The sequence below is a fragment of the Pezoporus wallicus genome, unplaced genomic scaffold, assembly GCF_028554395.1.
Source record: "Pezoporus wallicus isolate ANWC-B61680 ecotype Strahan unplaced genomic scaffold, APGP_CSIRO_Pwel_v1 contig_8548, whole genome shotgun sequence".
Classification (NCBI taxonomy): domain Eukaryota; kingdom Metazoa; phylum Chordata; class Aves; order Psittaciformes; family Psittacidae; genus Pezoporus; species Pezoporus wallicus.
Genome location: NW_026642624.1, coordinates 1,083,097 through 1,100,088, shown reverse-complemented (window position 1 = coordinate 1,100,088; position 16,992 = coordinate 1,083,097). Strand labels below are relative to the sequence as shown.

At 45.4% G+C, this 16,992-nt stretch overlaps 2 protein-coding genes across 2 annotated transcripts in view; both read left to right on the top strand.

Moving 5' to 3' along the window:
* Positions 1-11,531, top strand: part of ALDH1A3 (aldehyde dehydrogenase 1 family member A3) — a 31,246-nt gene extending 19,715 nt beyond the window's left edge. Inside the window, exons 8-13 of the mRNA XM_057431054.1 lie at positions 1,191-1,293; positions 1,964-2,148; positions 6,719-6,883; positions 9,336-9,493; positions 10,699-10,773; positions 11,256-11,531. Of these exons, the coding sequence (XP_057287037.1) occupies positions 1,191-1,293; positions 1,964-2,148; positions 6,719-6,883; positions 9,336-9,493; positions 10,699-10,773; positions 11,256-11,328 (759 nt within the window). The 3' untranslated portion in view covers positions 11,329-11,531. The remainder of the gene's footprint in view (positions 1-1,190; positions 1,294-1,963; positions 2,149-6,718; positions 6,884-9,335; positions 9,494-10,698; positions 10,774-11,255) is intronic.
* Positions 11,532-15,654: 4,123 nt separating this feature from the next.
* Positions 15,655-16,992, top strand: part of LRRK1 (leucine rich repeat kinase 1) — a 76,881-nt gene continuing 75,543 nt past the window's right edge. Inside the window, exon 1 of the mRNA XM_057431020.1 lies at positions 15,655-15,791. The gene's annotated coding sequence lies outside the window, so the exon portion shown is untranslated. The remainder of the gene's footprint in view (positions 15,792-16,992) is intronic.

The window sequence follows — 16,992 nt, the reverse complement described above, 5'->3', positions numbered from 1 at the left end:
AACAATAGAGCTTATAGACTCATCCAGCCCACATGGATCTGTTTGGGTTTTTAATGAAAAAGGAGTATCCAGTGGATTAGGAGGGGGAGGAAAATCTCAGCTGCTGGAGCCTGTAGGCAAAAATCTCTTACAGACATTGTGCTTGTCTTCCTAATCCATGGGTGTGCAGGAAACACCGAGGGAGACAGATTCTTTGCTAATGCATGTGTAATTTAAAAGTGTTTTCTTCCCCCTCCGCCCATCTGTGAGTTCAGCTGCATCTCCACTGTGTTTGCAGCACAACGCTACTGTTTCTGAGCCAGGAAGTGAAGCTAATTCAAAATATATTTTGACTTAGTTCTTAAGCCCCAGGTTGGGCTCAGGGCCAGCCTGGAAACACCGAGCTTAAACTCCACGAGAAGTTTCCCATCTAGATTTCTTTCTTTCCCTTAGTATATTAACATTACTCCTCTTCAGCCAGCTAGCTTGTAGGAATGCCTCTGGTGAAGCTATGTGCATCTGCACCATGATGCATCACTTATTTCTGCTCTCTCTAGGACTGGGCTGCTGAGTGTCTAGAAGTGATCTGTACTGCTAGGTTCAGGAGCCTTGCTCCAGATACAAAAGCAAAACATGAGTAATGCAGACCTATAACTGCCAGAAGCTGCCCCATGCTTTCCTTGCTCACAGCTCCGCTCCAGGGTAATTTTGAGGCAGAAATAAAGTGAGGATTGTCACATGCAAAAGTAAAATACAAGAAAATCAGTTACACAATGAGGGAGGACATTCAAATATAAGGTCACACTTAAAAAAATAACCTGCCTTAACAACTGATGTTCCCAAATAGTTTTAGCCAATACTGTTTCTAACAAAATTAGATTGCTAAGTGATTCTGATGCTTGATTTATGCTGCTCTTGTGAGGAATTCCATGTTTTTTATATGAGAAATTGCTGGTTTGGTGTTAACAGTATTAAAAAAAAATAGCACAGATTTGGAGGAAAATGTGATATGAAACAATTTTTCTGGTGGGGGATGGGGGAAACCTTTAGTTTGTCATTACTTTGGTTACATTCTGTCAGCAGAGTAAATCCTTCCCTTCAGGAGAGGGTGGGCAGATAAATCTCACCAGTTCTACCCTTGTTAGCATCACACTTGACACACCTAGTTAAGACTTTCAGGGAATCATCCTTTTTGTGTTTCAATGCTACAGGTTGGGAAACTGATCAAGGAAGCTGCTTCTAAAAGCAACCTCAAAAGGGTGACATTAGAGCTTGGAGGGAAAAACCCCTGCATTGTGTGTGCGGATGCAGACTGTAAGTATTGGCTGCTGTGTTTATTTGCTGTAAGAGACTATGAGCATGGTGCTTTTTGTGTGTCTGTGTCCTTTGGCAGCCAGCAGGGCTGGTGTTTGCCACTGCCTCCACCCCAGAGGCTGGAGGAAACCTCAGTCCAAGGGCAAGGTGCAGTTCTTTGCTGGAGCTCTTGCCCAGCACAGGCACCATTCCTGTGGCAGATGAGGAGACCATTATACTATTGCTTGAAAGCCAGAGGTATTTGTGCCATCTGCTAACGGAGCATTGCAAAGACCTGGTCCATGCTGGCTGTACAACAGAAGGGAACTCTGCTTTTTAAACAACCACTACTGAAACTACTCTTCAGGGACCAATGCACAGTATCTAGGAATCCATATCTGAATTCCCACAGCAAGGAAAAGCTGGTTACTGCCCTCAGTGAGTCCTTGTGGAAGAAAGTATCAGGAGCTATGGCAAGCTAGATCTTGAGTCAGAAGGCAGGAAGGGGGGTGCAATAAGTGATCTGGTTTAGGGGCAGCATGAGGCCCTGTGAGTGCCTTCAAATGGGTGCGGACCATTGTCAGCATCGTTTTAAGGAGTCTTTCAAAAAAGAAAGGCAAAACACGAGCCTGGAAACACTGAGAGAGTGGAACTGTGCATGTGCTAACTTCCCTCCTGGGCTCTGTTGCAGTGGACTTGGCAGTGGAATGTGCCCATCAAGGCGTGTTCTTCAACCAAGGGCAGTGCTGCACGGCCGCCTCTCGAGTGTTTGTGGAGGAGCAGATCTACCCCGAGTTCGTCAAGCGCAGCGTGGAGTATGCCAAGAAGCGACTCGTTGGAGACCCCTTTGATGCCAGAACTGAACAGGGGCCCCAGGTAACTGTGTGCCTGAGAATAGTTGTTATTTGGGGTTTGGTTGTGGTTTTGTTTCATTTTCCTTGTGTAAATATTATCCTTATGAATATGGTCCCAGCAGAAGTGCTGAGGGGTGAGTAATGTATCGTGGCTTTATTTTTCTCACTATTTTAAATATCAATTAATCACAACTGTTGAAATGTTACGTTGTAATTTTTTTAAACACAAATGTATTTAATTCACTTCTTATCCAGCTTTATGGAAGGGGCTGACTCCCTGGTACATTAATACAAAGCATATTGGAACAAGAAGCAACGCACAGAAGAGTGCAGCTGCAGAAATGGCCATTCAGCTACTTGGCTATGTTGGTGATGACAAGTAGTTAGAGCCCAGGGATTCCTGAGTCCCCACTTTCCCTCTCTTCCTCTACTCCTTTTCTGATCCTTTGGAGAATTTTCAGCTGAATTAGGAGGAAGAACCATGCCAAGCTGCTGTCATGGCCAGCTTTGTCAATGCTTCCAGAGCCTTCCTCTCATTTTTTCCTTTTGAAGCAATCTGAGCTGTGGTGGAGAGCTCTGGAGGAAGATGATACTTGGGTCATATCTTCTAAAAGGGCCACTTTTTGCTACTAAAAATAAAGGGGGAATCCCAGAAATCTGTAGCTTAGACCTCCTGTTCTTAGTACTGCACTGTGAGTTTTTCTTCCTTGAGAAGGGATGGCTGTGAGGACATCTGCCTCTCCTTATCTGAATCTAGACCCATTTCATGCATAGCAAAACCTCATTGCGTGTCCTCATGCATGTGGAATAAGACAATGTACATCCCCTGTTCATGATGGGGCTACGCCTATCCTATAACTTGCCTAGCAAGAGATTTCAAAGTGCTCAGCAGTTTTAGGACAATAATCCCATGCTGGAACTTGCTTCAGCAGAGATGAGCTGACACTCAAACTGTTTTAAGATCTGCTCTTACCTTCTTTCTGCTTAAGGGAGACTTTGCATACAGAGCTATAATTGAGGGTAGTACATTGGAATAGCAGTGTCTTGTCAGATTCTAAACATGGCCTGTCTGTCCTCTTTCCTTGTTCTTGCTTACCTGTTCCACTTGTACCTAAGAGAGAGGGCACACACACACCTCAGCTTCTGTACATGCAGCTGTCAAGCCCAAGGTGGGAAGGTGTTAAGAGAGTGAGAGGAAACTGTTAATCCCAAAGCTTTCATGTGGCTGACAGCGCAAACAACCACCACCTCTGCAGCTATGGTTGCTCTCTGTCTGGAGCCTATGCACTGTGGCTAACAGTGCAAATTAACAACCACTTCCTATGCAGCTATGGTTGCTCTCTGTCTGGAGCCTATGCTGTAAGATGCAGCACACAGGAATTCAAGCAGAAAAAAAGAAATGATGTAGTGTCACAAGGGCTTAAAATGCCTCCAAAAGTAGCAGAGATTCACACCTGCCCACAGGTTACTGTTCAAATGTGAAGTTTCCAGAGCAAATTTTTCCTCTGTTCCTGAAGAAACCTGCTCTGCTGTGAGGGATTTTTATCCTGAACTGATGGATAAGGGAAGACTCACCCGGGAAAATATTCTGTTGTCTTCTCCTTCATCTCTCCCTGTCAGGCCTCAGCTGCTTCAGATCCAGGTCATTGCTTTCATTCCCCTGTATGTGTCAGGGTGAACATACATAACAGGACGACAAAAATGGCCACATGCTGCTGTATAGACCCCATTCTGGGATGATCACTGGCTTAGAACCCAACAGTGGGAAGGAGCTGGAGCCAGCTTTAGGCTGACAGTGGTTGTAGCCCATGATCTTTTTGGTCCTACATCAGCTCCAAATGATCATAGTGAGACAACAGGACCTGCAATTACAGAGTTCAGAAAGTGTTTTACACTTTTTACAGCCTGTGCAGTTCCACAAAAGCTTGGAAACATGGTGCTATGTGCAGCTGTTTGTTCCTATACTGCACTGCACTCACACACTAGATTAGGAAACTGGCTGATTCAGGTCTAATCCAGCCTTTCTGGAAGTGAGCAAGAAAGGTTTTACTCAGGTCAGCTCCCTGATGTGGATTACTGTGCACTGGCACGGATGCTCATGCCATGGGTATGGGAAAAAGCACTGTGTCAGCTGCAGGATTGGGTTATGCTGATATAAGCTGCACTGCTCTGATCAAAATTAGGTCAAATTTAAACAGTATTAAATTTAAGCAGAAATGAGGCATGCTTCTGATGAGCCTTCTCCAAAACTCACATGGGTCTGACTGTGCTGGCTGGCTGCAATTCAAAGGACACCACAAGAAACCTGAGGGGTGATCAGGACTGTTTGAGTGCCAACCTCAAATGCAGACCAAGGGGTTTTTAACTCTGGATTCCTGTGAGCTGTATCACAGGAAGTAATGAAGTAATTCTGCACAGATGGCAAAGTGGTTAACCAGGGCATTATACAACTGTGAGCAGCAGACTGCCTTAGATGAGACTAACATCCTGGTAGACTAGAACAGGGATCAGATTAGAACAAGACTGGAATAGTTTTGTTATTGTAGAGCCCCAAATGCTGGGATTTGTGGAGTGGAAGTCCTGGAATAAAACAAGCACCAAGGCTGCCTCATGGCAGTTGCTCACCAGTACTTGTTCAGCCCAAAACCTATTGATTGTTTGCATTTTAAGATGGTGAATATTTTCCTTAGACTGTAGATGTTTGTCTACTTTAGGATTAAAGCATGAAAGTAAAATATGTAAGTAGAAAGAGCCTGTGTCCACCAGATGGTTGTGTGATTATTCCATAGGATTACAAGAGCTAGGCTTGGAAAAGGGAAAACTTGTCCCTTGAAGTCTTGACTTAATAAAGCAAGATATGAAGATTTGGCGGTTCTCAGATTTTCACCATTGCAGTGATGCTTAGAAACCTTCTTCTCTTTTGAATCAGTTGAACAAATAGCAGGATTTGCTCCACCAGGTCATGTGTTTGTGATAGAAGTCAATACTCGAACCATAAATAATAGTGGAGTAGGGGACAGAATTTAAACAAGCCTTGCAAGCTCTAGTTACAATGACAAACAGTTCCACCCTTGCATGTCATTTTTACAAATGTTTTCTTTCCCCAGTGTCTTTTCATCTAACTATAGTTTGCCTCACAACAAGTTACAGCTGTATAAATATCCTTGTTTTGTTTTCTGTGATGTGAAGTGGACGGACTGGATTGCTCTGGATCACAGACATGCCAGGATGGAAAGCACTTGCAGATCTTTCAAGCTATTTACATTTGGCAGCTAAGCAACCAGGCAAATAGACAATGTGTGTGACACCTGCCAAACTTACTATGTGACACCCTTAGTCCAACACGAGGGCACACATTTCCTTGTGCAGTAGCATCCAAGTGTTTTCTTGGGTAGCATTTAACGCGTGAGAGAACACGAGCACTTAGTACAAGCTGTCCGCAACACATGTAATGCACACATCTGTGTGGCAGGAGACGTACTGTTCTCTGTTTTCACTGTGTACCAGAAGTACCCCAAGGACACCCTCCTGAAGCTTTGATATTTGTCTAAAAGCATGACAACTCGGATTGCGTGTGGCCAGGATTAACTAAGGACAGGATATAGTCTGTAATCTGGAGGAGTCGAGTGTGGAACACTCCATATAAACAGTCCCAATTGGCAACTGGCCCTGCTGAAATAAAACCAGATGCTTAGGGAGGGGTATTGAACCAGTACAAGCATGTGGAGATACCTGGCATTCAGAATAACCTCCCAGGCTGCCAGGGCACCTTGGAGTCTTTTATTTGTCTCTGAACTTGTCAAGGGTTTTATTAGTTTTAGCTGAATGTAAGTCTTACCATCTGCAGTGTGCTGTGATGAGGCGTTTCATCTCTTAATTATCCATCATGCAAATAGCATGTTCGTTTGAAGCCTGACAGTATCTGTATGATTTTATGAGTATGGCTTCAGAGCAGTAGTTGTTCTGAAGTCACCCCAATAACAGGGCTTATCTTTGAGGTTGGTCAACCAGTGTGTGTGTGTAAAGACTTGGAGGCAGAGCTCGCTGGGCTCTTCCAGCTGGGGACAGATAGCTGTGGGTGAAGCTGCACATTACAGCAAAGTCAGCTTAATAGTTTATATATGCTGATTCTCCCTCCTTTGCACTGTTTCTGTTGCTGGTAGGATCGCTTGCTGAGTTAGCTGAGGTTGCTAGCCCAGCAAAACCTATCTCAGGCTGTTCTCATGATGCTACTAAGCTAAAGTTAGTGCACAGAGAAGGTCAGTAAGTCCCAGAGCAGGAGTGAGGTGAGCCATGGGAGTACATATCCAAGATGTGGAGGACGGGTACATACAAATAGCAGCAAACTATTAGACCAGACTGAACTATCACGTGTAACTTCACCTCCTGTTTTCTGTGGCTCAGGGCTATGCCTATGTCCTGTCTTTCAGCCTGCTTGTTGCCTGACTGTTGTATCATAGAATGAGATACAAACTCACCCGCTTTGACAGTGCCCTGAAATGTGCCCCCGGGCCACATGCAATGACTCCAGTCTCTGGAACAGTAATAATAAAGGTACTGTTGTCTGTTTCTTTTCCTTCTGTGTCTGACAGATTGACCAAAACCAGTTTGATAAAATCCTGGAGCTGATAGAAAGTGGGAAGAAAGAAGGAGCTAAGCTGGAGTGTGGGGGTCTTGCCATTGAAGACAGAGGCCTGTTTATAAAGCCCACTGTGTTTTCAGAGGTCACTGACAACATGCGTATCGCCAAAGAAGAGGTACAGTACAAGTCACCTGAACCTATATATGCATTTAAATGGGAAAGGAAAGAGGTATGCTTGTAGGTTGAAGTGAAAACCTGAGGAGAATAGAAATTTCACTTATTTCAGTGTCTTAACAACTGCCTAATGCTGAAATCTATTCTACTAATGAAGTATCTGCAAGGTGAGCTTCAATCTGGAGTGTATGTGCATACGGGGGGAATTGTGGGAGGAAAAGGAGAAGAACAGAACAGGCGAAAACTCCTGTCAAAATGTTTTAGCAGCAATTTTTGTGCAATGGATAGGTGTCTGTTTGCAGCCCTTCCTAATGCCTTGCAGCTTTCCCTCATTTTGTATAGTTTTCCAAAAGGAAAGTAGCCCCTCTGAGCGTATCTAGTGGACCTTAATAAACCAGATGAAAACATAGTAGATAACACTACCCTAAGGCTTTTGGGTCTCATTTCAGGAAAAATTTCTATAATACAACATACAGGCACATGCCTTACCTAGGTAAACACTGCTTCTGAATAAGAATTAGTGGTAATGGAAGCGTTTCTGTCTGAACCCTTGATTTTAAATATAGATGAATAAAAATAACTGTAACTGTGGCAGGCTGGAGCAATCTGTGTCTCCTTTGCCCTGAAGTTTTCAAGTTTTCCGAAGACAGTTAAGTTCTCCCACTCTACACAGATGTGTTCTCACGCACCTCCTACTGAGTGGACCTGAAATTGCTCAGCTATGGTACATGCTGATTCAGCGTGAGAGAGGACAGGATGATGTGTGTTCTTGCTCCACTACTTAGTAAAAAAGGAGTTGCTTTATTGCGGAAAGGTGGGACAAGAAATCTGGGAGCTGAAGCTGGTGAGGAGGGAAGGAATGGCCCTGCTATTCTGCCACTGAAGAACTTTTCTCAAGTAGCCTTAACATCTGAAATGGTCCCTGATTCTGTTCTCATGGTGAAACCTCCTGGGATTGACCACTTAGGGGTCATTAGGGACTGTAGTGATAGGACAAGGGGTAACGGGTTAAAACTTAAACAGGGGAAGTTTAGATTGGATATAAGGAGGAAATTCTTTCCTGTTAGGGTGGTGAGGCACTGGAATGGGTTGCCCAGGGAGGTTGTGAATGCTCCATCCCTGGCAGTGTTCAAGGCCAGGCTGGACAAGGCCTTGGGTGAGATGGTTTAGTGTGAGGTGTCCCTGCCCATGGCAGGGGGGTTGGAACTGGATGATCTTAAGGTCCTTCCCAACCCTAACTATTCTATGATTCTATGTTTTTTTTCCTCTTTGGAAACATGGTCAAAACCAGCAAAGTGCAGCTCTAATACTCTGGCTTTCATTATTCATATGCAGAAAAATTGAACAAGCTGTATGTGATTAGGTCCCGTAATATTCCTTTGAAATAGAAGTTAAGCTACTTTTCATCATGTTCCCCAAAGGAAAATAAATAGTTGCCAAAGTCTAACTGGCACTTGTTTTTTATAGTTTAGCCTACTGCTTTTTATGGGGCTGCTTACTGTTCGCTCCTGACAAAATGTTTAATGTCTCAGGTCTGCCATAGCATCTCTGAGGAACCTGGGAAAGCTATCAGCCAGTCTGGGCATGAGTTACAGTCTAAAAATAGAGGGAATAACAGCTGAAAATCCTGTGACAGGCCTTTTTGTAATGAACTGACTCCAAATCCCAAGTCACAATTCATGAAGGTTATCCAGTTTCATTCATTCTCAGTTTTGTTGCAAATGTACGTTCATCCTTTGCCTAGGGTCAAGTTAAGTACCTGGATCTTCCAAAACGAAGGTGTTTAGAAACACTTACATGAGCCTAAAGCCCAGGCAAACTGCTCAGCCTGGCCCTCAAGGTGGCCCAAGCAAGACTGTATCTCACCTTAGCTCAGGGTTTATTATACTGCAAGACCATGGAGGCCAGAAAAAGGCCTCACCTTTGATACTGTACAGGGTAAGAGTCACCATCCAGAAGTCAGGAAGCATTGTGTGTGCTTGCTGCCCTTATCCTGGCAATCTGGGAAGCCAAGTTTGTGGTCAAACATGCTGGTAAATGCACTGCATGCAAATAAACTGCATACAGTGACAAAATCAGAGTTCAAACCAAGGAAGAAAACTTGCAATCCTTGAAATATATGAATTACTACTTGAGTACACTTAACTTCTGAGTTCAAAAGGAGAGTTATAAATGGAGTAAGGATGAATCATTTGAAACTTGTCCAGATCTTACTCTGCTTATTCTGATTATTACAAATGATCTGCTAGTTGTTGGATCTTAGCTTGTATTAGCTACTGTAGCACATCACTGTACTTCCTTTGAAGTCAGTTTGATTAGTAAGTTTTAAGGACTATCAGTAACTTCTAGAAGACCAGGATGTAACATTTTAAATACAGTATCCAAACAAAGCACCTGATTGTGATTACTTCAAAATTGCCACGAATAGCAAAGGCTTTCCTCACTTTGTGCAGATTTTTGGGCCAGTTCAGCCAATTATGAAGTTCAAGAGTATAGAAGAGGTCATAAGAAGAGCCAACAGTACTGAGTATGGACTCACAGCTGCAGTGTTCACAAAGAATCTGGACAGAGCATTAACACTAGCTTCAGCACTGCAGTCAGGAACAGTCTGGTAAGCAGTGTGGGACCAGAGTGTGGGCTGGGATTTTGTTTCCTGGGAGCGGAGAGGGAGTATGATTTGGAATCCTGTGTGTGTGCCACAGCTAAGATGTATTAGTCTGCTTAATTCCTAATATCCTGCTTAAAAGCAACATCCATTCATCAAAATAAGGTGGTAAAGACCAGACAGTCAGGCAAGAAATGGACTTTTTGTTCCTTCAGTCGATGTAGTTCTTTGACTGGAAATTCCTGGAAGTGTAGGGGTTGTAGTGAGTTCCACCAGACATGATGCCTTTCAAAATCCTGTGTGCGAAGGCAAGCAATTTTCACCATCTTTAGGAAGAAGCATCAGACGGGTCTTAGCTGCACAAATCAGCATGGACGGTAGATGGCATCACACCACTGTCAGAAAGATTAGCTATTTTTTGCCTATAAAATTACTTATTTCATATTAGAATCATTTTAAAGAAGGAATCCTGATTTTTTTTTTTTTTCCCTGCTTAAGGTAGGAATTTGATCCGAGATCTGACTTTGATACCTACAGAGGATTGATTTCAAGACTTGGCATCAGAAGAATTTGCCTCTGAGTAACATTTACATGAAAATGGGATGTTAGGCTTTGAAGGATATACATGCTGTACATACATGAAGGTGCAGTCCTACAGCACCAAGCCATGGCTGTCTCTCTTCAGTCATTAGATCTTACTGAGATGCTGAGGAAGTATCTGCCTTAGCTTTTTGCTAATTTCTATAGAGAAATGCCTGGCACTTCCATTTTACTATAACACAATTGTCTAATGCAGTCCAACTTTTTTCTATACCTGGAAGTGGACGGTGGGGCTGCTCATGAGTGTTTATAGACAGCTTTCTGAGTAAACATGTTCAGTGCAGAATGTGCTTCATTAAATTAGGGAATAGGTTGTACTATTTATTTTAAGCACAGCTCTGAATGCAGCATAAATTCCAGCTCAAGCACAAATGTCTTTGCCATTAGAGACTATGAAGTGAGATGTAGGTCAGAGTGAGCACCACTCAAATGTTTTCTGTTTCTGACACAAAAGAAGATTTTATTGCTAAAATCTGATTTTGCAAGCGTATGAACTATATAAAGAGAAAACTGCCAGATTTCAGCCTTTTTTGTGGTGGTGGTGGTGTCATCATCATCTTGTTTCTCCTTGGAATTGAATTGTGGTTTTACAATTGGTGTTTTTGTTGTAGGATCAACTGTTACAACGCGCTCTATGCACAGGCTCCTTTTGGTGGCTTTAAAATGTCAGGCAATGGCAGAGAACTGTGAGTTTTGCTCAGTATTTTGTTTATATGTGGATGATGAATGCAATAATTGTGAAAATGTTGTTGAATTTGCTTTAAACTATTAGGCTTGCAGTATGCTGCAGAGGGAGGTGCTAAGCCAGTACAGTGTGAATGTAATGCATAGATGTGAAAACCTGAGTGGTGCCTTTTAGAGTACCCTCATATGCTTTATAAGCTCCTAATTACTCCTGATCAATCAGTTCTACTTGTGCAAGCATTTGTTTCTTTCCCAGTGAGGTGTAACTGTGTGTACTTAGGCTTGTGTGCTTCATGATTATGAGCAGTAGCGGGTCAAACTGATAGCTGGTATAAGTTAGCTTAGATCTGGTTTTAATGGCCTGATGTCATTTACAGCAGCCGACAATCAGAGGCTAAAATGCACTTGTGTAAATCTCTTATCTTAGGGGAATACATGTTAATAAGCTAAAATTGCTGGTCCCCTTCCCTCCTCTCTCTTCCAGTGGTGAATATGCTTTGGCAGAATATACCGAAGTGAAAACAGTCACCATCAAACTCTCCCAGAAGAGCCCATGAAAGCAGAAGGCCTGAATGTGACACTGAATGTGGCACCTGGGGGATGTGTTCAGAGCAAGGGGGAGGGGAGGGGAGGAGAGGAAGAAGAATGGAAACACCTAACTTTATTCCTCTAGAAACACTGAATCTACTGGACTCCATTTTGTCAACTGGCTCATTGAAAACTGATTTAACTGACCCTACTGGCAGCGCAGCACACACTTGTACTGGCTGGCCATCTGTCTGCTACCTGTGGCAGTGTTTGCAGGACATCTGCTTTCAAACTGTACCCCTGAAGGACGTGAACATCAGTGGCATATTAGACAAGCTTCTGGTACCGTTAGTGCGAGGCGTCCCTGCCCACGGCAGGGGGTTGGAACTAGATGATCCTAAGGTCCGTTCCAACCTTAACTATTCTATGATTCTATATGGGTTTCACTTGGCTTAAATGGACTTGAGTGGTTGGGTTAATACAACATGACTGAAGTTGGCAGAGTTTGTGTGAAGACTGCAGCTGGAGTTCAGAATTTCAAGCTTTCATGGAAGGATTTGTAAAGGAATTCCCTTTGAAAGAGCTATCTTGGTCTCTCTAAAGATACATGCATTCTCCATAGTGGTGATATTCTAGCCCTGAATGAGATTTGTGGGAGTTTCCTAGAGGACTCCTTTAGGGCCAGTATTTCACCCAACAGAGCTAGAGTTTAAAGTGTCCTTGGAACCTGATGTTCTGGTGTGCACACATGCTGCAAATGCAAGGTACTGACTTTCTAACCCTTCTAGCTCCCAATGAGTCATAATTGTATTTCAAACCTTCACTATAGCACTTTTTGCAAGAAGATTTTGCACTGTACTTACCATGATGACACCGAGTTGAATGCTAAGCATGCAGCATGGTAGATATCCCACAGAAAATATCCCACACCAGTCCTTCTGATTTGGGGGAGGGAGCTGAAGAGCTGCAAGAAGCTGTCCTGCTTGCTCTTTCTCTGTAACTTTCAGGCTTTTTGAACATCTCTTCATTTTTTGAGCCAGAATTATTATTATCAGAGTAAAACTTACAAGCTCTCCTCACTGCTTTTTTATCCTGTATGAATATAGCTTAAAATACATTTCTGGAAGTACAGTATGAAAAGGCAGGTGCTCCCAAGCACACACTTAGTGCTGAAGATGTGGGTGTACAAGCAGTTATCATGGAATAAGCTATGGCTGGACTTAAATGTGTCAGCAGCTTTGCAGTAATTGCCCCTGTGAATGCTGTCATCTTGTGGCAAGCACAGAGTAGCTGGTCCTTCACCGAGAACTAAACTGCCTTGAACTGTATAAGCATGCTCGTACATGAATAGCATCCACGGAGTGGCTGTCACACCAAGTTCATGCCTTAGTCCATACTGCAGTAACTTCTTTGCATGCCCAGACTTTACTATGAGATTAATGACAAGGTGCCAGTTCCTGGGCTCACTACTCCCCCTCCTCTTCCTGCTGATTCTGTACCGGAGAACCACTGGCAAGTGTATGGGAAGTTCCACATTTGCAGGAGCTGTGAATATGCAGGAGTTAGTGGTGCCAGCTTGTTAGGGAGTTCAGCTGATCTCACTGGGATTGTCCTCTGAGAGCAAACCAACAGAGGTTCCTTACAGCCATCAACAGATCTCCATGGATAAAGATTCCTGCCTGGAGCCTTCCAGATGTCAGTGCCTGAAGCAGAAATGCAGGTCTAACCTCTCTTCTCTGGTGCAAGCAAGGATTTAACCAGTACCTGACTTAGCTCAGAGATGTACTCAGTCAGTAACAAGTTCTGCCGCATCAGTGGACCTTTTTTTTTTGGAGCAGGAAGGAGGTGGTAAGTAAGGAAAATGTTTGCATGAGCCTAAATTTCCTTATTAGTGAACACTGAAATTGCACTTCAACCCTGCTTAACTTCTTAAATGACATACCTCCAGCAGCAGTGCATAGCACGAGCATGTGAGACAGGTAAATCTCTCCATCCAGTGAAGGAAAGTCCTCCCTTCCCCATGAAAGGCCAAATGGGAACATTGTAAATAACTTTCTATGTTTTGTAAAACACTTTTAGAGTCCAAACAGCATCTCAGACATTTTACTTTTGCCTGCTGGACAGTTTTCTAGGGCTGCAGTCAGGAGGGGGAGAAGGCAAACAGTAAAAGGCTGGTTATCTTGCCCTGTCTCTGTGTTTTCAATGGACAGTGGTTGAAACCAAAATCATCTGAAGTTCTGAAGTTCCTAGTATTCTGGCTTTATATGTATGATATGTATTTCACCTCTTTTTTCTTAATCAAGTTTTTAAAAAGTCAGTGTATCTCTTATTGTATAAATCAGGGTTTGACTCTACACACTGAATTTTGTAAGTTATATAACACTAGACACTAACTTTAAGATAACCCCTTAGCGGGTATATATTCTTCCATTGCACACCAAGGCTTTCATATGAAATACTAGGTTTGGGTTTTTATGTTAAAAAAGAACTATATTTATAAATTAGGAGACAGTTAATCTAATGTATTTTTATAGCTAAAGGTACAGGAAAATGCTATGTTTAAACCTCATGTATATATTTAGACTCTGGGTATCTTTGTAATAGTTCTCATTCCTAATAAATGTTTAACTTTGTGAAGTGGTTTCTACATGCTGCACGTTAAGGGTGAGGAAGCAGAAAACTTCCATTGACTTCACTCTCTAACGGAGAGGAGTAAGTTGAATGCCTTTTGTTTTTACACTGATCAGTGCTTTAAGATAATTACAGCCCCTCTTACGCATGTAGTAAGACTCTTTCCATTAGCAAACAACGTCCACTCAACTCCATCCTCCTCTCACTGGGTTTAATTGCACTCTGACTTTGGCACATTGTGTCAACACAAGCAAACCTTAGAGAGGCTTACTGTTCAGTTCTTCTAAACCAAACTGGCCCTGAATTGCTGTAGTTACAGTGGGTTCTTCCTCAGAGTTGTGTCTGTTTCACTTCATTCAGTAGCCCAGCAGTAGTCCCCAAGTGGAAATGTGCACAAGGCACAACGTCATTTCAAGGTACCTTTTCCATGTGGCAGAACTGAATGCAGAGTGCTTGTCTGCACATGTGTATCTGAGGATGCAGTATCCCACTGGGGATTCCAAAGGAATCTGAACCTGGGTTCATTCCTGAAGCTTGTGAAGGATTAGCCTATTTGAAAAGCAAAGCTCTGAAGTGTGGTCAGTGCTTTGCACACAAAAACTGCAGCATGTGCCTGCTGGCTTACCCTTTAAGCAGTCACTTTTGTAAGTTATGCCCTTACAGTAAGCTGAGGAGAAGGAGAGCAGAGCTGCAGCTGGCAGGGGCAAGCACAGCTCCTTCCAGTTGGGTAAACGGGAGAAAGGGTGCTAAAACCAGGTACCACTACTGTGATTGCAGCTAAAAGCAGATTAATGGGACCTGAACATAAGTAAAAGCACCAGAGAAGACCCATCCTCTCTCTATCCCCATGATCACATCAAAGAAACACCTGAGGCAAGTCTCAGGCTGGATGCAGCCATTCCATGAATGGATATGGCTTTTTGCACCCTCAAATGGTCATCAGAGATCAATTTCTTGGTACAGACCAGGGAAGAAAACCCCCTCTGTATCCTATCAATATGGTATTCTGTAAATTATAGTGATTTACAGAATCACTGCGAACAAAGGAAAAAGCATGCAAAAGTGGTCTTTTCTTAGTACACCAATGAGTGGGGAAGGCAGAGCAGTACCAGGCTTGTCAGAGGTTCCTGTACCGGGGCATGAAGGGGTTTGTGATGGGAAAACGATATTCCAGATGGAGCATGGCCTGTCCACCTCCTTCGGAAGGAAGGGGGCAACCTCGCCTTGCTTTTCCAAAGAGGAGCAAACTCCCTTCTGGGGAAGGAGCAACTTTCAAAGAAAGGAATCTCGGATCAGCGCTGCTACCGGTAAGGCCCGGCCGACTGATGCTGACAGGAGATGGTCAGCGGTGTTACGAGCCCGGGGAGCTCTACGGCAGCAGGCTGTGAGCCCGAGCACCTCCTGACAACCCGCTGTAGCTGAGAGGGTCCCGCTTCAGCCCCTGCAGCTCCCAAAGTCTGCTGTTGCCCCCAGACAACCCCAAAGAGTGGGGACCCGGCGGACACCACTCGCTGCTGGTCCCGGCTGGACAAGGAGCCCACAGGAGCAGCCCCGGGCCCTTCCTCTCCTCTCCCTCCACGTCTCCTCAGCCCTCGGGAGGCAGGCGAGGCGCGGCCCGCCACCCTCAGCAGCGCCCGGCAGGGCGCAGCCCCTCACGGCGGCCGAGGCCGGGCGGGCCCTCAGCGGCCGCGGGCCCGGTGGCGGAGGAGGCGCCGCGCCGCTGCCCCGCTCCTTTTCCTTCCTCCCTCCCTCCGCCTCCCGCGCCCCACAGCGAGGCGGGCGGGCGGCCGAGCGCCGGAGGAGGAGGTGGAGGAGGCGGCGGCGCGGTCGCAGGGACCCCGCGGGCCCCGGGAGGCAGGAGGTACCGTGGCTTTGCTGCCGCTTCGGCCTGGCCGTGCCGAGGGCACCTGCTCCGCCGTGAGGGGAGGCGGCGGGCTGGGGGCTGCCGGGGCTTTTCGTGTGGAGAAAGTAGGGGGGAAAGGCTTCTTTAAAGTACAATAAAAGTGCGGAGGGAACTTTGCGGCGCTGCCCGCCCCTCCCCGGCCCGGGCAGGCGGAGAGCAGCCGCCCCGCCCGGCTGCCCCGGCCCGGCGCGGAGAGGAAACACTCGAGGCTTGCTCTGAGGAGAACTCGGTTTATGGACGCGGGGCTGCGGGCTGAGAGCGGCTCCTCCCGGGCTGCCCCGGCTCCCCTCGGCCGAGCGGCCACAGGGGAGGGCTGGGGACACCTCGAATGGGGGGGATGCCTCATTTCCCCTCAGTGTGGGGAGAAGGGGGGTTGGCACTTTCTGCACAGAGCAGACCGAAGGACATGTGTCCCGCCGGGCTGGGATGTCTCCAGGCAGGAATGAGGCAGGCCGTGTCGGTTCCAGTGTGTGATGGCAGGCAGAGGAGCCCGCAGTGGGTTTTCCATCCCGAGGGTGTTCTGGGGCTCTGGAACCCTGGTGGTACCTGTTGCAGTGCCCAGGTGGGCTGCTTGGAAGCAGCAGGTGATTGGAGCGGAGAACTGAAGTTCTGGCATGTTTCTGGTGAGCTGGGAAGCGATCCCGGTGAGACCGTGGTGTGCATGGGTGCCTTGCTGCCGTTAGGCACCATACACAGGGTGAGACTGGACAGGCAGAGCGGAGAGCAGGTCCTCGGGATGCTCCAGGCGTGGTTGGGTGCCCTGGGACACTGATGATAGCTGCGAGGAGCAGGTCTCAGGAGGGAAACCGGGAATGTGTGAAATGGGATCTAAATCAGCCTTCAGGTGTGTTCTGCACATTCACACTGCTCCTTCTGCAGAGCCCATAGGATCCTTCTCCCTAAATCAAATGAACACACGGTGTTTGCTTGTGTCACAGTTGGGTGTATCTTGCTTAAGGTAAAAGCACTGTTATTATATAGACAAAGGTCCTGAAGTACGGAAATGATGCTTTGACAGGTGCTGTGTGGCATTAGTGTATGTGGCTACAGCGTTTAGTGTCCTATCTGAAGTTAAAGGGAACTGATTATCAAAACCACCTTATTATTGTTCCTGACAGTGTTTTCCTTTCATTGCGTATGAGGAAAGTTTCAACCTGGG